General features: G+C 40.8%; 1 protein-coding gene across 6 annotated transcripts in view; it reads left to right on the top strand.

The window, feature by feature from the left end:
• Positions 1–18,577, top strand: part of ZFYVE26 (zinc finger FYVE-type containing 26) — a 52,496-nt gene extending 33,919 nt beyond the window's left edge. For 5 of the 6 annotated variants that reach the window (XM_064460067.1, XM_064460068.1, XM_064460069.1 and 2 more), the window contains 14 exons: positions 969–1,138; positions 2,496–2,521; positions 4,582–4,703; positions 4,793–5,013; positions 5,648–5,795; positions 6,899–7,108; positions 7,955–8,170; positions 10,399–10,596; positions 10,912–11,114; positions 11,947–12,088; positions 12,628–12,687; positions 14,031–14,213; positions 15,026–15,070; positions 16,182–18,577. In XM_064460067.1, coding sequence (XP_064316137.1) covers positions 969–1,138; positions 2,496–2,521; positions 4,582–4,703; positions 4,793–5,013; positions 5,648–5,795; positions 6,899–7,108; positions 7,955–8,170; positions 10,399–10,596; positions 10,912–11,114; positions 11,947–12,088; positions 12,628–12,687; positions 14,031–14,213; positions 15,026–15,070; positions 16,182–16,391 — 2,154 coding nt within the window. In that variant the 3' untranslated portion in view covers positions 16,392–18,577. The remainder of the gene's footprint in view (positions 1–968; positions 1,139–2,495; positions 2,522–4,581; positions 4,704–4,792; positions 5,014–5,647; positions 5,796–6,898; positions 7,109–7,954; positions 8,171–10,398; positions 10,597–10,911; positions 11,115–11,946; positions 12,089–12,627; positions 12,688–14,030; positions 14,214–15,025; positions 15,071–16,181) is intronic. The other variant, XM_064460065.1, reaches the window with a different exon arrangement.
• The last annotated feature ends 99 nt before the right edge of the window (positions 18,578–18,676 follow it).

Below are 18,676 nucleotides of genomic sequence, written 5' to 3'. Positions count from 1 at the left end.
TATTAGGAAAAATTTCTTTACTGGAAGAGTGGTCAGGCACTGGAACAGGCTGCCCAGGGAGGTGGTAGAATCACCATCCCTGGAGGTATTTAAAAGACAGGTAGATGTGGCACTTCAGGGCATGGTTTAGGAAGCATGGTGGTGTTGGGTTGTTGGTTGGACTTGATCCTAGAGGTCTTTTCCAACCTTAATGATTCTAATGATTCTATATAGTTTCTATTTAGTGTAGTTGAGACTGGCAACAGTTAGCTTCTTGCAGAGTCTTGTGAAGTGATAAAGCCTAAAGAGGAAATCTGATCATCAGAGGGGACACAACTATGATCTCAAAAATGTGTAATAATAGCAGTATTAATATTTCCAAAGGCTGTCTAGCTGACTGTGCTGGCAAGAAGTAACATGAACATCATATAATTCAGATTACCGATACAGAAAACATGATCTTTGCTGTTGGTTACACTTCCCTAAAACACGTTGTTTCATAGAGTACTTGAGCAACTGTACGGTGCTCTGAGAGAAGATTAATTTTGAGTTTTGCAACTATCCTGGCAGTGTGTTATCCTTTATTGCTTAGAAACAGTACTGTTTTCTCAAAGTATCTGTTGCTTTTAAATTTGGAAATTACTAAGATGGTGTCAGAAAGACAGTCCACAGCTTCTGACTTTTCCAAGAGATGATCTAATTAGTGCTGTGATCAAAATTGGGACAATTTAAATAGTGGAAAGCCCAAGACTGCAGCAAACTTGTTTTAAATACCTGCCTCTGGGTTTGGTTTTGGTTTTGTTTGCCATGCCCTCTCCAGAAAGAAATTGTAACAGTGAGAAGCAATCATTGTATAGTTCTGAAAAGCCTTATCATGCACGGTGTTTTCTCTCTTCAAATGGATTAAGTTTACGCATGGGTGAAGGAAGATATAGGAGGGGACATCAGTAAATTCTTTCCATTGCTCATCCGTGACCTCTTTTGTGTAGTTTAACAGGCGCCATCACTGCAGGCGCTGTGGCAGGCTGGTGTGCAGTTCTTGTTCCACCAAGAAAATGTCAGTAGAAGCTTGCAGAGAAAATCTGTCTCGTGTATGCGATCAATGCTATAGCTACTACAACAGAGAACATTTGCCTGGTTCGGTACAGGACACAAGCATGTAAGTCCATCCATTCTAGTTCTCTTCAGTTTCATGTATACAGCAGAGTACATGAGTGGAATGAGAGAGAAATAAGCATTTGGGTTTATCTGGATAATGCAATGACATCAGCTTTTTGGCCTCCAGTTGTCGGCATTTTCAGGTGTGGGTGTGGGGTTGTTCCTTATGCCTCGTTTGTACTAATATGTTCTAATACTTTCTGTATTAGAAAGGACACTGGAGAGCCAGGCAACAGAGTCTTTAATTCTTTAGGCATCAATTGATCACTAAACCAAAGAATTGAATGCTTTGATGAAAACCTATTCAGCACAAACTACTACAGTGTGACAACATTTCTTACAGTTTACTCAGCTCCTGGATTAACATCACATTTTGACTAGCTCTGCTGAACATATCAGTGTTTTAATGTTACTCTGTAATCCCTTGACTATGACTCCTTGAACCCCTGGGGATTCAAAAGCTAGTTCATGATTCGATAGGCTTTGAACTGCCCTTAATAAAAAGGACAGCTGTGATGACAGATTTTTGTGATGTGGTTGCTTTAAGCTTAGGATTGCACTGCAATCTGTTGTGTGCATGTTAGGCCAGCTGGTGAAAAGTGCAGCTGAAGAGTGAATTTTACTCTCTGTGACCCTTTCGAGCCTACTGATAGTGCCATAGCCGATACTGCTATCAGCAGGCTCGACAGCTGCACTTTCAGCTTCATTTCCTTTTTTCCTAGCAAGCTTGCAGATAGCAGTATCTACTGTGGCAGTATCAGCAGGCTTGCTAGGAAAAAAGGAATACTGTGCAGATCTGAAAAGGAGCCTCTGAAAAAAAAAAAAAGCAGTCATCTCTAGCTATAAATCAGTTTGCAACAGAATGCTGGTTTACACGGCTAGATTAGGCCAGCAGAGCCTAGCAGTGAGCTTGAATGCCACCTGTCATGTTTTAAATGCTTAAATGGCTGGGGTATTTTTATACTTGCCCTATTTATGTATCAAAACCAACTAAATCTTAAGGAGTGAGACCTGGATGCCAAAACCTTCATTTTAGCTCTGACGTATTGTGATACTAGGCAGTTCTTGTTCTCCATGTGTGTTTATTAAGTGTGTACCACTACTACTTCTACAGAAGGTTATAAGAACTAATTACTTAGTGTAGTTGAAATACAGCAATGCAGGGACAGGATCTTAGATTTCCAGACAGTAGTGGGTATGGGCAGGGCAATGGGTCAGAGAGGGAGGGAGGTAGAGATGTTAGATTGTTACAAGACACTGTTCTGAAAGGGCTAGCCATATTGATCTCTATCTTAAAACTATGTTTTCCTCACTGTGCTGGAGTAGGCATGATGTTTCTTTCTGTCATTTTATTTCAGCAGAAAAGATCAGGACCAAGTGGAAGGTAAGGAATGGAGTAATGTTAAACTTCAGTTTTCTTTAAGTGCCTGATTAGCAGCAGAGTTAGAGATAGGAAGCTGATACATCTAGTTGCAGCTGAAGGATGATCAAAATGTCAGTTACAGAATATCACTGATGGGTTTTTTTGCATCTGCAGGCTGAAATTGAGCATTCCAAACTTTGGGAATTGAGATATAGGAGAGATGTCTGAGCCAATATTGAACGTGCTGGATGGGGACTAACGGAAGGAACTGAAAAACAACAGTTGGAGAATGCACTTTGCATACTAAAACAGTTAGTGAGAGGCTGTGATATGAGCAGGAATTAATTTGCCCACTACCAAGCTGTGCTGAGTGATCCTCTTTTTACAACCTACGATAGTACCACTCAGTACCACTGCAGTGTACTGTGATGTTTGATATCCTGTGCTTGCTGGTGATAGTACAGGATGAAGCCCCTCTCATGGGTCAGATTATGTCCTGAGTTCCATTGCTGGTTTTGTGAATATGGACTAGTTCTCTTCAGTGCCTCAGTTTCCACATCTAATATCATAACACTTCAGGAAAAAAAAAACAAAATTTAGCTTACTTTCTTTTTCTCTGACATATTTCCTCAGACAGTATTTACTGTTTGTTGCTTAGTCTGGTATTTGAGGAGATTCTGCAAAATTTTCCTACACTGAGATGAAATTCTGGCAGACCAAAACATAGTTATTTGAAGTGCGTACAGCAGTAATGTGAAGCATGGTGTAAAATTTGCACTTGTGCTATAAAACAAATGAGAATATTTTTCCTTACTCGTCCCTTTTTAAGTATGATGAGCATTTTTTTTTCTTGTTGACAGGATTTTGTTTACTGCTACCTTTGTAACAAGACAAATAGCTGAAATGCAGTTTCCGAGCTGCTGCTTCTGGTTAGATCTTTCTCTTTGCCTGTAGCATTGCTGCACATCACTGGGCCCATATGATTCATTCAGTAGGAGTGAATAAGGACAGTACGGAAATCCTCAGATTTAAGAGGGAGAATCTTTTATTCTGCTTTTCTAACTTACCTGAGGCTGTGATGAAGGTTTAGCAAATGTTTTCTAGCCTGGTTATTGTAATTAGTTTCCAGTTCAGAAATACCATTTTTCTTTTTTTTTATTCACTCTTCAGTTTTAGAGTTACTCAACACTCTAACAGTCCTTCTGTGAATTTTTAGACTTTTTAAAAAAGTTTTTCCAGGGATAAGAGGAAGTTGATCAGGGGAAGGAGTAACAAATCAGCATTATTCTTAGTTTCTTAGCACTGCGGGATTGGCCATTGTTTTTCTGCGAGGAACCACAATCACAAGCTTGAACATCAGAGGGCTTGTGCATTCTCAGCTGCACACAGATGGCAGACAACATCTAATTTGTAGCTATTCTGGGTTACTAATTTCAAAACAAACTTTCTTAATCTGGAGGAAAGAAAAAGACTTTTCACAGAAATTACATTTCTTGAATCATTTGATCAAAACTCCAATTTTCTACAGTACTATTTTATGTGAAAACTCAATATAAGGGGTTAGGTCATCTTCTCACAATCTTTTGTCTTAAAGCTGCTGGACTATATGTTCAAATAACCTGAATTCTAAAAAGAAGTTACAGGTAGTTAAGTCAATTTACTCTTTCTTTTACAATGGGTTTTTCAGTTTCCCTTTTTAGTTGTAAGCCACAGCTCTCAAATTTCCACTTCCCTCCTGGTCAGAAATATTTAATAACTTGTCTGAGGGGAGGTTGCTGTGTTTGATGTCCAGTAGGATAAGAGTTGGATAATTATTTGAAGATGTGTTACTGGAGCCAGTTTTTGGTGACAGGGTGTTGGTAAACGTGGGAGTAAGTTTAGGTACATTTGGCAGCCTGCTGAGAGACGGAAATGTTTATGTAATCTGTGTGCTGGACATGTGGTGCTGGCAGGAAGTAGCACAAAGAGAGGATTACAGATTACTTTTACGAAAGCATAGGGATATTCTGCGTGATGTGTCCTTGGCCAGTTTGCTGTTTCTTGTACAGTGATTCTCCCTGGCATTTTCTTTTTGGCTGCAGAAACTTCTAATAGTGAATATTCCACAGTGGTGCGAATACCCAAGGGAACTGAGCTTGAATGGATTTTTTCCCTGAATGAAGAAGAGAATGAAATAGTGCGCAGTGAATTTTATTATGAACAGGTGAGGTCTGGAGAAAGAGTCCAATATAAGCAGTTCCCGGGAGAACTACTTCAATACCCATGTTTGTCTGTCTTTCCTTGAATTGTCAGGCTCCCAGCTCTTCCTTATGTATTGCCATCCTTAGCCTGCACAGTGACAGCGTAGTGTGTGGCCAACAACTAATAGAGCACTGCTGCAAATTGTCCCAAGGGCTCACTAATCCTGAGGTGGATGCTGTTCTCCTTATGGACATCATGAAACAATTGCTCTTCAGTGCCAAAATGATGTTTGTAAAAGCTGGAAGGAGCCAGGATCTAGCTCTCTGTGACAGGTGATTTATCAGATGTTCACTAGGATGTATGGAGGTATTGTCAAGACAGTTATCCTTTTTCATATGGGAATGTAGGGTGTGAGGGTTGTTTTGTGATTGTACTGTGGGCATTTTAAACAAGAGAAATTCGTAATATAAGAATAATGTAAATGTTCAAATGGTAGAAGTTCGAGTAATGTGGCTACATAATTACTGAGAAAATTCTCAGAGTAGGGAGAAGTAATTCACAAAGAATGGGGTAAATATTCTACTTCTGATAGTGTATCTGCTTTCAATCTATATTTCAATATAGGATTTTAAACCTGCACTTCCTGAGAATGAACATTTTACACTTTACTCAAGTTTTGTCCTATAGAGCTTGAGGTGGCAGGTGTAATATATAAATTTTACATGTACTATTTTGATTTGGTAACATATAGCTGGCGTCTGTGATCGGTGTCTGCCAGTGTTCCACTGAATGTGGCAAAAAACCCAATAAAAATAGTCTGAGTAGGGTAGTATGATGGATAGAGACACCTGATATACTGGTGATCAGGAACCACTGTTCTAAGAGTTGTCTTTGACATAAAGTTCTTTAAATGTATGATAATAATGAAAGTATATGTATTGGTTTAACCTCTCTGTTTTCTCCTAGCTACATCAGCAAAGTGGATGTGTTGAATATTTTGGTTGCTGCTGCTTACCGTCCAATACCATCTTTGGATCAGATTCTTCTCCCTGCAGCAGTAACAAGATTAAGAAATAGGCTTCTGGAAGCAGAGTACTACCAACTAGCTATAGAGGTAATGGCAATGGAGGGATGTCAGTGTTAATAATCCTTCAGTAGTAGCTTTTGTTTTTCTCCCTCCTGAGGTCAGATGGATGTGGTGTGTGAAATGGACAATAATTAAACAGTTACAGACTGGGATTAAGTTTTTAAATAAGGAAGAAATTATGTTCTGAACACTGGAAAAAAAATTCTGAGAAGGAAGACTCCTGCTGTGGAGCAGGCTGCGGAAGGGAAGGGTAGGAGCCTTGTTTCCCAGTACAATTAAAATTCGAATGGGCTAACTAGAGGAAAGTCATTAAATGGAGGAATCTTGCATCCAGTAGAAGGGCTGAGACATCCTTTGTGGCAGGACTTTATCTGAAGTTGTATGTTTGATTTCATTTGTCTGTAATGCCACAGCAGATATTAGTAAGGCACCTTTTCCAAGTGCTTGCCTGGAATCAGCAGTGGTGGCAAATCTATGTAGCAGAGCTCATCTGGTGTGGTTTATCATCTTCTGTCCTCCTCCTGCTCCCAGGATTTTCTAAGCCTCTGTTTATGGCGTTGCAGTTTGTTACAAAAGGGACTATGATACTACAAACAGGATCTGGAGTTTTAAGGGGTAATAAACAGCAGGAATAGATGACCTATTTGACTAAAAATGGTTCATGTTTAAAGGCAGGTGGTCTACTAAAGCAAACCAGAGAGAAATTTGATGAGCAACGTTCTGAGAAGTAAAAAAATTACCTGGCAGTTCACGAGGCATATTCTCTTTTGTGTGTGTTTTTTTTTTTTTTTAACCACAAACCTGATGAATAAGAAAAGCGGGTGTGAAAATGGCATGAGTTGTAAAACTGCTGAACTGAAACTTTCCAGTTGCTTAAACTTGGACAATAAACAATTCTTCTGCATTGGGAGATCATGAGCGTTTCAGCGGTTGGCATTTTGCGCCAGTAATCTGGAAATAATCAGCATGTCTTTTTTTCATTTGTTTGGGTTTTTTTTTGTTTGTTTGTTTCAATGGGAAACGTGCTTTAGGAAGTGAAAGGTCACAATCATAGACTGTGTGATAAGCCAGTTTTCCTGTTTTCTGTACTGGGACTGTGTCGTAATATTAACAAACAGTTTTTAATTTAGGTTTCTACAAAATCTGGACTGGATCCAGGTGGAGCATGGCATGCTTGGGGCATGGCTTGTCTTAAAGCTGGAAATCTAAGTTCAGCGAGAGAGAAGTTTAACCGATGCTTAAAGCCACCTATGGATCTAAACCAGCTGAACCATGGTTCAAGGCTAGTCCAGGATGTGATACAGTACCTGGAGTCCACAGTGAAGCCCATATTCATTGCGGTAAGTGTTCTGTTCTGTCTGCTCTGCAGGGCTATACAAAGCCAAGTATTGATGTTTTAATACACACCATACGCCAACGCATGTTACAATATCAGGTGTTAGGTTTCTTCCTTTTGTCATAATTGCATATTCCAGACTCGATATTGTTGAGACATTGTTAGTTGATTCCACACAGTGAATTGGTGGCTGAAGCCAGGTCATAGGATTTTACAGTAATTTGGGATATACTCAGTGGAGGGGAAAGAAGCTGTACTGGTTAACATGTTACTACTACAGTCTGAGGAAACTAGACTCAATCCCAGTGATGTTGTGATGCTGCGGTAATACCCTTTTTCTACTGAAACCCGGATAACTTTGCAGGAACTCAAGGGAGAATTTACAAATGCTGTCCCACTCTTCTTCCCTTGTCAAATAACACTGTTACACGGTTTGGCATTAGCTCTGGAAGTCTGATAAGATACCAAGAAAAGTTACTTTTAGTACTAAGTAACTGCAGAATGATAGTGATGAAAGACCTCTTAGTAGTACAGATTTTAGGAGAATAAAGCCTGTTTGAACTAGGTTATTGGAGTAACTGTTGACAGTAGAATGTTGTTTAAATAAACAAACCTCCTGTCCATCCCTGGAAAAAGCTGCGCTAGCTACAGCAACATTCAGCACCTCTGTTGATAGGAGGGTTCCAATCTAGTGTTTATGAAAAGCATTACTGGAGTCTTACCACTCTAAAGCAATATCTATTTTAAAGACAACAACAGAAAAGCTTCAGGGCTGGATCACAAGATCTAATTGAAAAGAAAGTTTTCCTCTTAGTCACTAACTATCGTTGATTCTCTGTTTTAACGGCAGGATGATGATTACTTTGCCACGTTGAGGGAACTTGAAGCAACTCTGAGAACGAGAAGTCTGTCTCTGGAGATGATCTGTGAGGGGAAGATTCAACACAACAGCTACTATCAAGAGTGCTTGTTCTATTTACATAGTTATGGCACTAATCTGGCAATAATAAGCTTTTACATGAGACATGACTGTATGAGAGAAGCACTGCTTCACTTGTTAAATAAGGTGAGTAATCTAATTTGCCATCACATAAATGGGAATTTGAGAATTAGCTAATAAGACTTCAAGGCCAGTCTAAGATGGTAATGAGCATCGTGCAGCATTCTGGATGTTTTTCTGCACAGGAGTTTTCTGAGGTCCTAAATGTTGTTATATGAACTATCCAGTGACTGACAAGAATTCAATGACAAAAAAAATACATTGATCTTCACATCTTGTGTTTAATCTCTCTTCCCCATTGTGTTGAAACAGTGGCTTCTAGAGAGGGGAAAAGTGCTGCCTTTTTTTTCTTTTAAGAGCCCCTGTATCAACAGCACTCTGCCTTTTCGGTTTGGGTTTTCTTTTTTCCTACAAAGCTGAAAATCTGGGAGTATGGTTACACAGTTCAGAAGAGACAAGGAAGATTTTGAATTCCAACAAGCCGATAACAGTAGGCGCTTTACTCTGTATCACAGTGGATCTGTCTATTGTTTGTTTAATCAGACGCCCATGTTTGTACTTTGGTAATTGTTAGGAATATAAGGGAATACAGGATCATGTTCCAAATCACAGAAATCTAGGGAAACAAAAAAATGGTTTCCAGTTCTGCCTTAGGAAAACTGCATAACATAGGAGGGCTTGAGAATGTCTGGAGGAAATAGTTCTGCTGGTGGTAAATTACAATTAAACCTAGAAATTATTCCAACAAGGCTCTCACTAATTCATGGAGGGTGCTTACTAGGAGGTGTGGAGGAGATGTGAATCCATTATATCTCACCAGCTTGAAAGCTCTAAGTGTGGCTGGTTTTTTTGTTTTATTTTCTTTAAGTTTCTGTGCTTGTGTTTGATTTACTGATTTTGTTTATTATTATTTGAAATAATTTTTATTGAGAATGTATGAAACAGCAAATTCCATTATCTTCAGTCTGCTTATGAGCTTATTAATAGGAAATTAAGTTGTCTTACAAGCTCTGCTTCCTCACAGTATCAATAGCGGTTCTAAGCTCACGTACTCATCTGCATATTAAATTTACTTTTCAAATGTGTCCTTTATGCCAGTTTAAATTTGCCTTTAAAGCAAAGTTGCATATTTTTTCAATGTTGGTGAAACAAACTGTTTAAGTAGCAGATGTTGAAAATGCTCTAGACACAATTTGATATGGAAATTTGGGTAAGGAGACTGGTAGTGATCACTCAAACTAGAGAAGAAGGTTTGTTGCCTTAAAGCTGTAAGGTACTAGTTTTCTAATGAAACATTTTGCAGTTGGTTGTTTGGAAACATTTTATGTGTACAGGTTTTTTAACTTGTATCACACTGAGATTTAAAAGAATTTTTTAAATTCCATATTGTGTCTTAAAACATTTATGCAGGTCATGCTGTCACACATGCTTCTTTCCGTAGTACCATAATATGTGAGGCTGCGTTTCTGGGACCATAGTCAGGAGGTCAAGGGAAGTAAATGTCCCCCTCAGCTCACTACTTGTGAGGCTACTGAGCCTAGTTTTGGGTTCCCTAGTACAAGGTAGACATTGTCAACGTGGAGCAAGTCCAGTGGAAGGCCAACAAAGTGCTTAGGGGCCTGAAGCACATGATACATGAGGGGAGTGATAGAGCTAAGTTTTTCCAGCTTAGAGAAGGCAAAAGGAGATCTGTGCGCTGTTTTCAGCTACCAAGTGGGCAATTATAGGGAAGATAGAGCCAGGCTTATCTCATGTGCACAGTGAAAGGGAAAGAGACAGGGGATGTGATTTGGAGCCAATTCCATCTGGACATAACTGGGCATAACTGCAAATTCCAACTGGATATAAGCACTTCGGGGTTTTTTTTTTGTTCTTTGGGTTTTTTTTTGGTTCAGTTTCTTTTGTTCATTTTTTGGGGGGGGGTGGGGTGGGGTGTTTTTTAGTTAGTTTTTTTTATTCGGGTTTTTTGGTCTGTTTTGTTGGGGTTTTTTTGTTGGTTTTTTTTTTTCTAATTGAGGATGTTTAGACATGGGATCTGGAGCCCAGAGAGGCTACTGAATTGCCCTACTTGTTCATGCTCAGAACTTGACTGGACAGGCCCAGAGCAGCGTGACCTAACTTGGAAGCCATTCTTTGAGTGGGTGTTTGAACCAAATGACCTCCAGAGATATCCCGTCTAGCCTAAATTATTTATTAATTTTATCTCTCTGGCTTCAAACTCCTTTATGTTGTGTAAGGAAAATCAACAAGCCACACTGGCTTTACTTCAAGCTACCTTTCTGATGTTTGTGTAGGAATCCCCATCGGAAGTGTTCATTGAAGGGATCTTCATTCCAAGTTACGAAAGTGGAAAGCTACATATGTTGGAAAACTTGCTGGAAACCATTGATCCAGGATTGGAGAGCTGGGGGGTCTACTTGATTGCAGCCTGCAAATACTTGCAGAGAAAGAACTACTACCATATTCTGTACGAGCTGCAACAGTTCATGAAGGTAAGATGAGGGTCAGTGCTGTATATTTCAGTGAAATCTTGAATACTGTCAGACTTTTGGTTATTTACTTTGGTGTAAATCTACATGATGGACAAGTGTATTTTTGCTACTTTCCAGTCCTAAAAAACAGATAAAGGCCCGAGCGAAGCTGACCTGCTATGCATTTGTCATGAACCTGGCACATTGCAAAAGCTTAACTACTCCTTTAAAGAAAACGGAGCCACTGTTTGCTTTATATAAGCACTTTAGTGGAGACAAGGATCAGTGAAGGTAGTGGACTTTGGTTCATCTTAGTGTTCTGTGCATTTCTTCTAGGATCACGTTCGTGCTGCCATGACCTGCATTAGATTTTTCATTTATGGAGCAAAGTCTTACACTGAACTGGGAGGCAAACAGACGTGGCTTCTAAAGATCAAGGACCATCTCAAAGTCTACCTGCAGGAGGTCTCAAGAAGTTCAGGAAGGAAAAAAATGGCATTCACTTTTCGGAAGAAAATGTCTTCTACAGATGTGTCGAGGTATCTGTAAACAAGAAGCTAAGTTACAGGAAAGGGAAAATTCAGGCTTTTGCTTTCCCCCCAGTGGCTGTGTTTTAAGTTGACTTTAGCTAACACGTGCTAGCTGCGCCTGACCCAAATCTGACTTCTTATGTAGCTGCAAGTATATGATTCTCATTACCTTTTCCCCCAACAACCCAACCCAGGAAAATGAGCAATTGTTTCTACTAAAAATATCAGTCTGTGTATCGTCTACCTTCCTTCAGTTTACAAACCAAACAAAACTCTACAACTCTTCTTGCTTTTACTCTTTCTTTCCTCTCCACAAAGCAGCTTTGTGGTCCTTAGCCACCTACCGGGGTTAACTGGCAACATTTAACTATGTACAAGTTACAGGCTGCAGACATAACTAAGTCACTTTATTCAAAAGTTGAAGTGTAAATTTAGCCAGATCTCTCCTGTACTTGCGCTTTTTAATCTTGGTTTTCTTATGGGCTTTTTTCTTTTAGGCTAGACTAACTTAAAGGGTGGGGGGAATGTGTGATGAGGTGGAAAAGAGGGAGCAGATAATTATTTGGGACACGGAGCCTCTGGCTGACTTTGAAATACTGTGCTCACTCACTGTGAACAAGTGCTCACCTTCAGCTTGTGATGTGTGTTGAGTGCACAGATCTGAAAAGTATCTCATTGCTGAAGGCTTGACTACACAAAAGACAAAGTAAAAAAACTAAAATAATTATTGTTTGGAAATATGTCTTATTTTGAAATGTGTTCAAGTAGTAAGTTCACACAAAGAAAAATCAACACTTTCTTTATTTCAAAATAAAGTGAGATTTTTTTTTCCCCTATCTAGGCACATCAATACAGTTGATCTGCAGATGGAAGTAACAAAGTTCCTGCATCGATGTGAGAGCTCAGGAACCTCTCAGATGACAGGTTCCTCCTTGCCCACACTCTTTGGAAACAATAACATGAAAATGGATGTTGCTTGCAAGGTACTTATTGCTATTTCAAACACTCTTTATTATCGGCAATACAGTTGATATATAGTTTGAAACACTTGGGATTGCAGCAGTCTCTGGTACTTTTTATGGGCAGGTTATATGTGCATGTGTGCAACCTGTTTATGAAAAATCCATCTATTTCCTCAAAGTGTCAGGGAATGCCTGAGAATGTGGAGCTCCTCTCCTCAAAATTGAAACTTTCAGAGGCAGAGGATCCCAAATCCAAATAGTAATGTGCCTTTTGACTATATGTCCTGTTGTGTTTTGAAGCAAGGCAAATACTGCTGTTGTTCTAACCCTTCTTAACTTCAGCTCAGCTCCATCTGGTTACTTGCCCGGTGTCCCACAGGGAATTACAGTGTGACAACAGACTCCATACTTGCTCTGCTTGTTGAGGTGGTGCCATTATCTGTTGAAGTAATGCATTGTCTTTTGGTCTCTGGGCAAAATCTGGAAGCGAGGAGTTATTTAACTGTAGGTAATGAAAAAGGAATGTGCATCCTCAAACTTGTCTATGCCTCTCTTTTCAGGTCATGTTGGAAGGCAAAAACATTGAGGAAGGGTTTGGGATTGCATTCAGAGTCCTTCAGGTATGGAAACATTTGATACAAGGACTATTATTGCAAAAGAAACTCCTGCAAGCAGCAATTGTTTAAGCTAAACACTTTTTTGCAAAATGTCTTTTAATCCCCAAAAGGAAAACCTCTGTGAGACTAATCACTAGTTCAAGTCTTAAATGTCCGTTTATTTGGAGGAACATTGGTAAGGAAATGAAGATGCTGCTTCAGCGGACACTTCCAAACTGATTGGCTCCTACAAAGGAATTAACTACAGCTTTTCCTTTGCTGTGTACCTTGTTTGGTCACTTAACTCTGGCCAACCACAATCACAGATGTGAGTAGAGAGCTCTGACTTGTTAGCTCTCTGCAGTTCATGATAGCCATGTGAAGACACAGTGAACAAATAAGGCCAGGGCTGTCTCTGTACTATTCTCCTGGCTGGGAGAGCAAAGCTAATGGACTGGAAACTCTCTCTGGGGACCTCTCCTTCCTCATGTCTGGATAGAAGTTGAGGTGCTTATCAGTCAGCATAGCACATGAGCCTCCAAACTTTTCTGTGTGTTTCTCACCTGTGTATTAGGAGCTGCTAAAAGACTGCATCAAGCAGTGCAGTTTACAGTTGCCTCCTGCCTGGGACAGAGGGTACAGCAGGGCCACTCCTGGACAGAGGTGCCACGCTGAAAGAGTATTTGTGGTTATGGCAGGCCCTGCTCCTTCTTTCAGGTCAGGATGTACCAGGTGGAACACCTGTTTGTAGTGAGATAGAGAGCCTTAGAAAAATCACACTTCTTAGCAGCAACAGCAGTCACTACCCCCCAGTAAAAATGGAGTGGTGAGTCCAGCTGCCTTGCATCACTTCCATTTCCTTTCTGTTTTTTTGTTTTTTTTTCTTTTCTTGCCTTATTCATGGCAGGATCAGCCCACAGCTTTTATCATCTCTTCCTTCATATGGGAGGTGTATGATGGTTGGTTGCTTTCTGTTTCTTGGGGTACCTAAAGAGTGGCTGCTGGTGGGGTGGCTGGAAAAATAGAGTGGGAGCTTGCTAAGTGAGGGAGAGGTGGCTAGGGACCTATGAAAGATCTTTTGCCAGAAGAAATAAAACTGATTTTTTTGCCACCCCTGAAAAGGAGGTGGTAACAGTGTTCTTGTTCTTGACCAAAATGAGTTTTACCAGTCTGATCACAGAAAACCTTTAAGCCAGCCCTGAGCAGTGGTGACTGGAAAATCAGAAACGCCCAAAACACCTTTGACTTGTTGGAGCATGGTGTAATATTTTGTCCTTAGGAGAAATTGTCTCAGTTGTATAGACTCCCTGTGAGAAAACCTGCGGAGAACATTTAACATGTTGCTGTGACGTTCCAACTACCTCTAGGACTTTCAGCTGGAGGCTACAGAAGTGTACAGCAGAGTGGCCAAGCAGCTGGTGAAGCAGCAGAAGTACAGTGAGATCCGGCAGCTCCTCAAGTGTGTCAGTGAGTCTGGAGTTGCAGCAAAAAATGATGGGGATAACATTATACTGAACTGTCTAAATGAGTTTAAGAACATTCCTGCTGAGGTAATTCTATCCTCCATTATGTCCCTTTTGAAGTAAAATGGGTGTATACAATACAGGCTAAAGGAAAAGCATCCTGTGCTGTTCTTATAGTGAGTCCTTCACATCATCTGGCTCTGTACTCCAGGCATTGTTTAAAGGCAGGAGTGTGTGGTTTGCCTTATTCAAGCTACTCTGAGAGAAAATGACAAGTAGCTGTAGCATGCCTCTACCCTGCCCTGCCCAAATAAGTACCCATGATGGGGAGAGTACCTTTGCTTCACAGGATCCTGTGAAATGCTCGTGGTTGGGGTGGGTGGTGTTCCCTTCAGTGAGGCTTCCCTGGCTAACACAGAGTATGTGTGCAGGCAGAAACCTGCCTCCGTGGGAAACAATTTTAAGATTCCCTTTGCCTGCCGCAGTGCCTTTTTCCATCCCAGTGAAGGAAGGAGATGCCCTCTGTGAAGGTCTACTAATCAGGCTAGGGGATGCAGTCCATCCCTTGGGTCAGGTTGGGCCATGGGGGCTGACTCCTGCTGGGGTGCAGAGAACCTACAAATTCATGCAACACAAGCTATGTCTGTGGGGGACTCCCAGGCTCATAGCATTCTCTAGGGGTACCCCACAGACATGGCAGGTGGGAGAAGCTGTGATAAAGGGGAGAAATGGACTTTGTGTTTTCTACACCTGCAGCACTTGCAGTTGGGACTATGCAACCATCTAGCTGTGATCTCAGTAGCCCTTCCTGTATGCGGTGGTTTGGTCCCTGATGGGCTAAAGGTTTGCAAACTGTAGTCACTCTGAATGTGAACACCTTTTATCTTCTTTGGATGCAGGATCTTGATAATCTGATTCAGGATATGGACAGTGATGAAAACAAGGTAAGTAAAAGTACAGTAGAGGAACTCCTTTAGCAAGAGCTAAACAGCCCAGTCTTGGTCTGCAGGCTACGAGCTCTCTTTCACTGTCTCCTCTCTCATCCTCGCTCAAGCCAAAGTTTTGAAGGCCACTTCCTAGATTGTAGAAATCACAGTGAATTCCTCAAGGCTGTGGTGTTTGTAACCATAGAGCTGTGACATGAAGGTACTGATTGATGTTGTCCCTATTAGTTTCTTGACAGCCCTCAGAGTGAGGGCCTAGGCATCTGTGGTAGAGGGAGTGAAAGTATTTCAGAGAGGTGCATTGGTGGGTTTGTTGGTTTTGTTATCCAGTTTTTCACATAGGTGCATGTAGGTCTCTAGTAATGGCTAATGAGGATCAACATACCTCCAAGACAACCAGTTCACCTTATTGTTTCAGGATTACACTATTTTTGTTGTGATTGAGAGTTAAATAATAAAACTTTTCCAATTCTGATACACTTTTTTCTTTGAGGAAGTGAGGCCTAAACTACTTGGTTTCTTTGTTAGCTTTCATACCAGCCAAGCCACTGGAGAGTCACAGATAAGCATGCATCTACAGTTCACATATTTATAGAGGAAGAGGCTGTGGCTCAGCGTTTGCAGATTGTTGTAGATCCTGAGTGGCATAGCTGGGAATAAAATCTTCAGATTTGTGACTGCCCTCTGTCCTGCTCCAACTGACAAACTCACTGTTGTATGTAGATTGAAAAATGGGCTTTCCATTCTGCCTTCATGTAAGATCTATCACTGAAAGCTGTGAGCTGTTCTAGAACCAGAAATAGAAGAAAATGACTGGTTTAGACTATTTGCTATGAGGATATGGTAAATTAATGCACAAGATAAGATTCCTGATGTTAATTTCATGGTGATAGAGTAAAAAAGTTTCCCCAAGAGACAAAATAAAATACAGCTGTCTATCTGTCTTTTACATTGGGATCTGCTCTATGCCGTGCTCTGCTTCATAATAGGCTGCTACGACCTTGTACAAAATGGTTCTGAACTAGGTATTTCCAGTGAATCCTTGCTTAAGCTTGTCCTGTTAGTTTCCTACAGCTTTCTAACCAAGTTCTGACTGCCTCTTCTGCTTCAGATCCAAGCCTACGTGATGTGCAACAAGTTGCGTTCTGCCTATCTAGTCTCGGTGAGACAGGAGAAGACCAGAGCAGTGCAGCTAGTCCAGCATGTGCGACAGCTGGCTGAGGACAGCGGTGATGACGTTGTGAAGTCTATCTGTGCCCAGTGGCTCTCAGTGCACCAGCCCAAAATGAGAAATCGGCTTCCCCAGGGCACGAGGAACTAATAAGTAATTGACATTCACCATCATACAGAAGGGGAAGGCTGCAAGACTGCTTAAAGGCGTGGATTCTTGGTAAAATGGAAGCCTCTTGACTGATGTTGGTGGCAAATGGATGCTGCTAATGTGCCTCTGGTGAAAGGAAGGGAACTAAATTACAAGTGCCAGTCCTGTATTTTGACAAAAGGTCACTACCTCAGGGTGTTTTTTGGCGATCTTTTTGGTGGGGTGAGGGGTGCAGTTTCAAACTGAGCAAGCAAGAATTTAGATGTGTAAGAGATCATGTCTGTTTCTGGTTTGGGGTGGGGTGGGGTGGTGGCTTGGGAGTGGGCGTTGGGTTTTGTTTTTTTTAAAGGTACTGAACTTGATTATATGGGGTTTTCTATTTTTAATCTAGAAAACCTGTGTAGAGAGGACAGAAAAATACCAACTCCAGGTAGACTAGAGTATAAAACTTTTTGTGATTATGGGTTTTCTGTAAACTTTTTCAAGACTGGGGAGAGCTTCTATTATGAAGAGTGAAATGCAGAGATTTTTTTTAAGCCTCTATGCAAACCATTGCTACTCTTCCCCCCACCCCAGTAGTACAATGTGCCCAGTTTCTTTAGTTCATTTGAAAAGGTAGGACTGATTCTTCATGGCAGGTTTCTACTTAACAGTTACACTCTCTGTGTGCCATACATAGGGCACTTTAGCCCTTGCTAGGTGGATGAAGTTACAAAGGGCATATCCTGCAAGGGCAGTACAAAGGAAAAATGATCCTTTAAAACAGTTGAAAAATCATGTACCTCTTTCCTTGCTCTGGTAATATCCAATAAATTGTTGTGATGCAGCTTTATCACTGAACAGTTGCCAGGAAACTTCCAGAGTTTTTCATCAGTTATAGCAGACAATATGAATAGAGCAAGGTGCGGTAAAATTCAGCAGGGAAACTGTATCCGTCACACAGGGATTTGTTTGTTTGTTACCAGAATAATCTGTCCCTGTCAGGTATGATAGAACACCAGATGAAATTTTTATTAACTGGGCCATACTGTATAGACTATACTGACGGGCTTTGCTCTGGAAGCGTTACATTAACTCAGTTTTATGAAAAAGCAGGAATCTTTGTGTAATGGCTGTGTTCAGGGATGCTGAAAAAAGCAGCTGCTTCTCTGCAGCTGTGACAGGGACATGAGGAATGGGCAGAAGAGGTAGACAGTAGTAGGACCTTCAAAAAGAAACAGAACAAAACATGGCACTCAACAGCAAACACGAACTCTTGTATACATTATTTCAGCACAAGACGTAGGAAAAAATTAGTTCACTTTTTTAACAAAGTTGTTTACTTCAGAAGAAACAACAGGTTTCTTAAGTGTAATATAACTGTAAATAGTTTCAGTACGTAAAATAATTGAGACTGTCAAGAGTTTTGCACTATCCCCAAGCTCACTGTAGTGACAGAACTGACTTCCATGGTATTGGAAAGGACTTGGTCCACCTCCTTTAGTATTCCACGAGCAGTGCCCCACTCGCACAAACACCTGTCTTGGAGGTGCTCCGCTCACTAGAGCAGGGCTAAAAAGGTCTAAGCGAAGCGGTCAGAAATGACCACATTTAGCTTTCAGAGTCTCCTGACCACAGATTTGCATTATCTCATTAGTGAGCAGTACTAATGAAAGCCGCTTTTGTTTTCTTGGGCACCCTGACCTAGCTTTCTATCAGATTAGAGCTGTTAGGCTAATGCTAAAATGTGACACTATCCATATCTTTGATCGTTTCCAAGTTTCTAGTTATGGGGAGGAGGGTTTACTGTTTGTGGGTACCCAGATCTGCATTGCTGTAATACCTACTTCTGCTTGAGCTCCTTCAGCTGTATACAGCAGAGAGAGTGGAGTTTGCCACACCCACCAGTCAGTTCCGTACCTGCCTTTCTTCCTGACCTCTTTGCACTGTACCTGATGCACTTTATATAGTGTTTGTAATTTGATGGTCTAACCTGGAATCATAGGGATCTTTCTCGTACCAGCAGAACTGGAATTTTGATCCTGACTAACTGCCTTGTGTCACAAAGAGTGCAATTATCATGGGGCTTTAGATTTTTAAGCATCAAAAAGGGATTGTGTACTGCCAGTTAAAAAGAACTTCTCTATTAATGACCAAGGTTTGTTTACAATGAAAAAAGAGAATAAAGTATTATGACTGTTAACATATCTTCTGTTTGCTTTTATCTCTGCATAGCTGCGGATCTCTTTCTGGCTCTGTATTTTGCTTTTGGCTGTACTTAGCGGAGTAATTAGAAGGGGGAGAAT

Source organism: Phalacrocorax carbo, chromosome 9 (assembly GCF_963921805.1).
Source record: "Phalacrocorax carbo chromosome 9, bPhaCar2.1, whole genome shotgun sequence".
Classification (NCBI taxonomy): Eukaryota; Metazoa; Chordata; class Aves; order Suliformes; family Phalacrocoracidae; genus Phalacrocorax; species Phalacrocorax carbo.
This window is presented reverse-complemented; position numbering and strand designations above follow the sequence as displayed.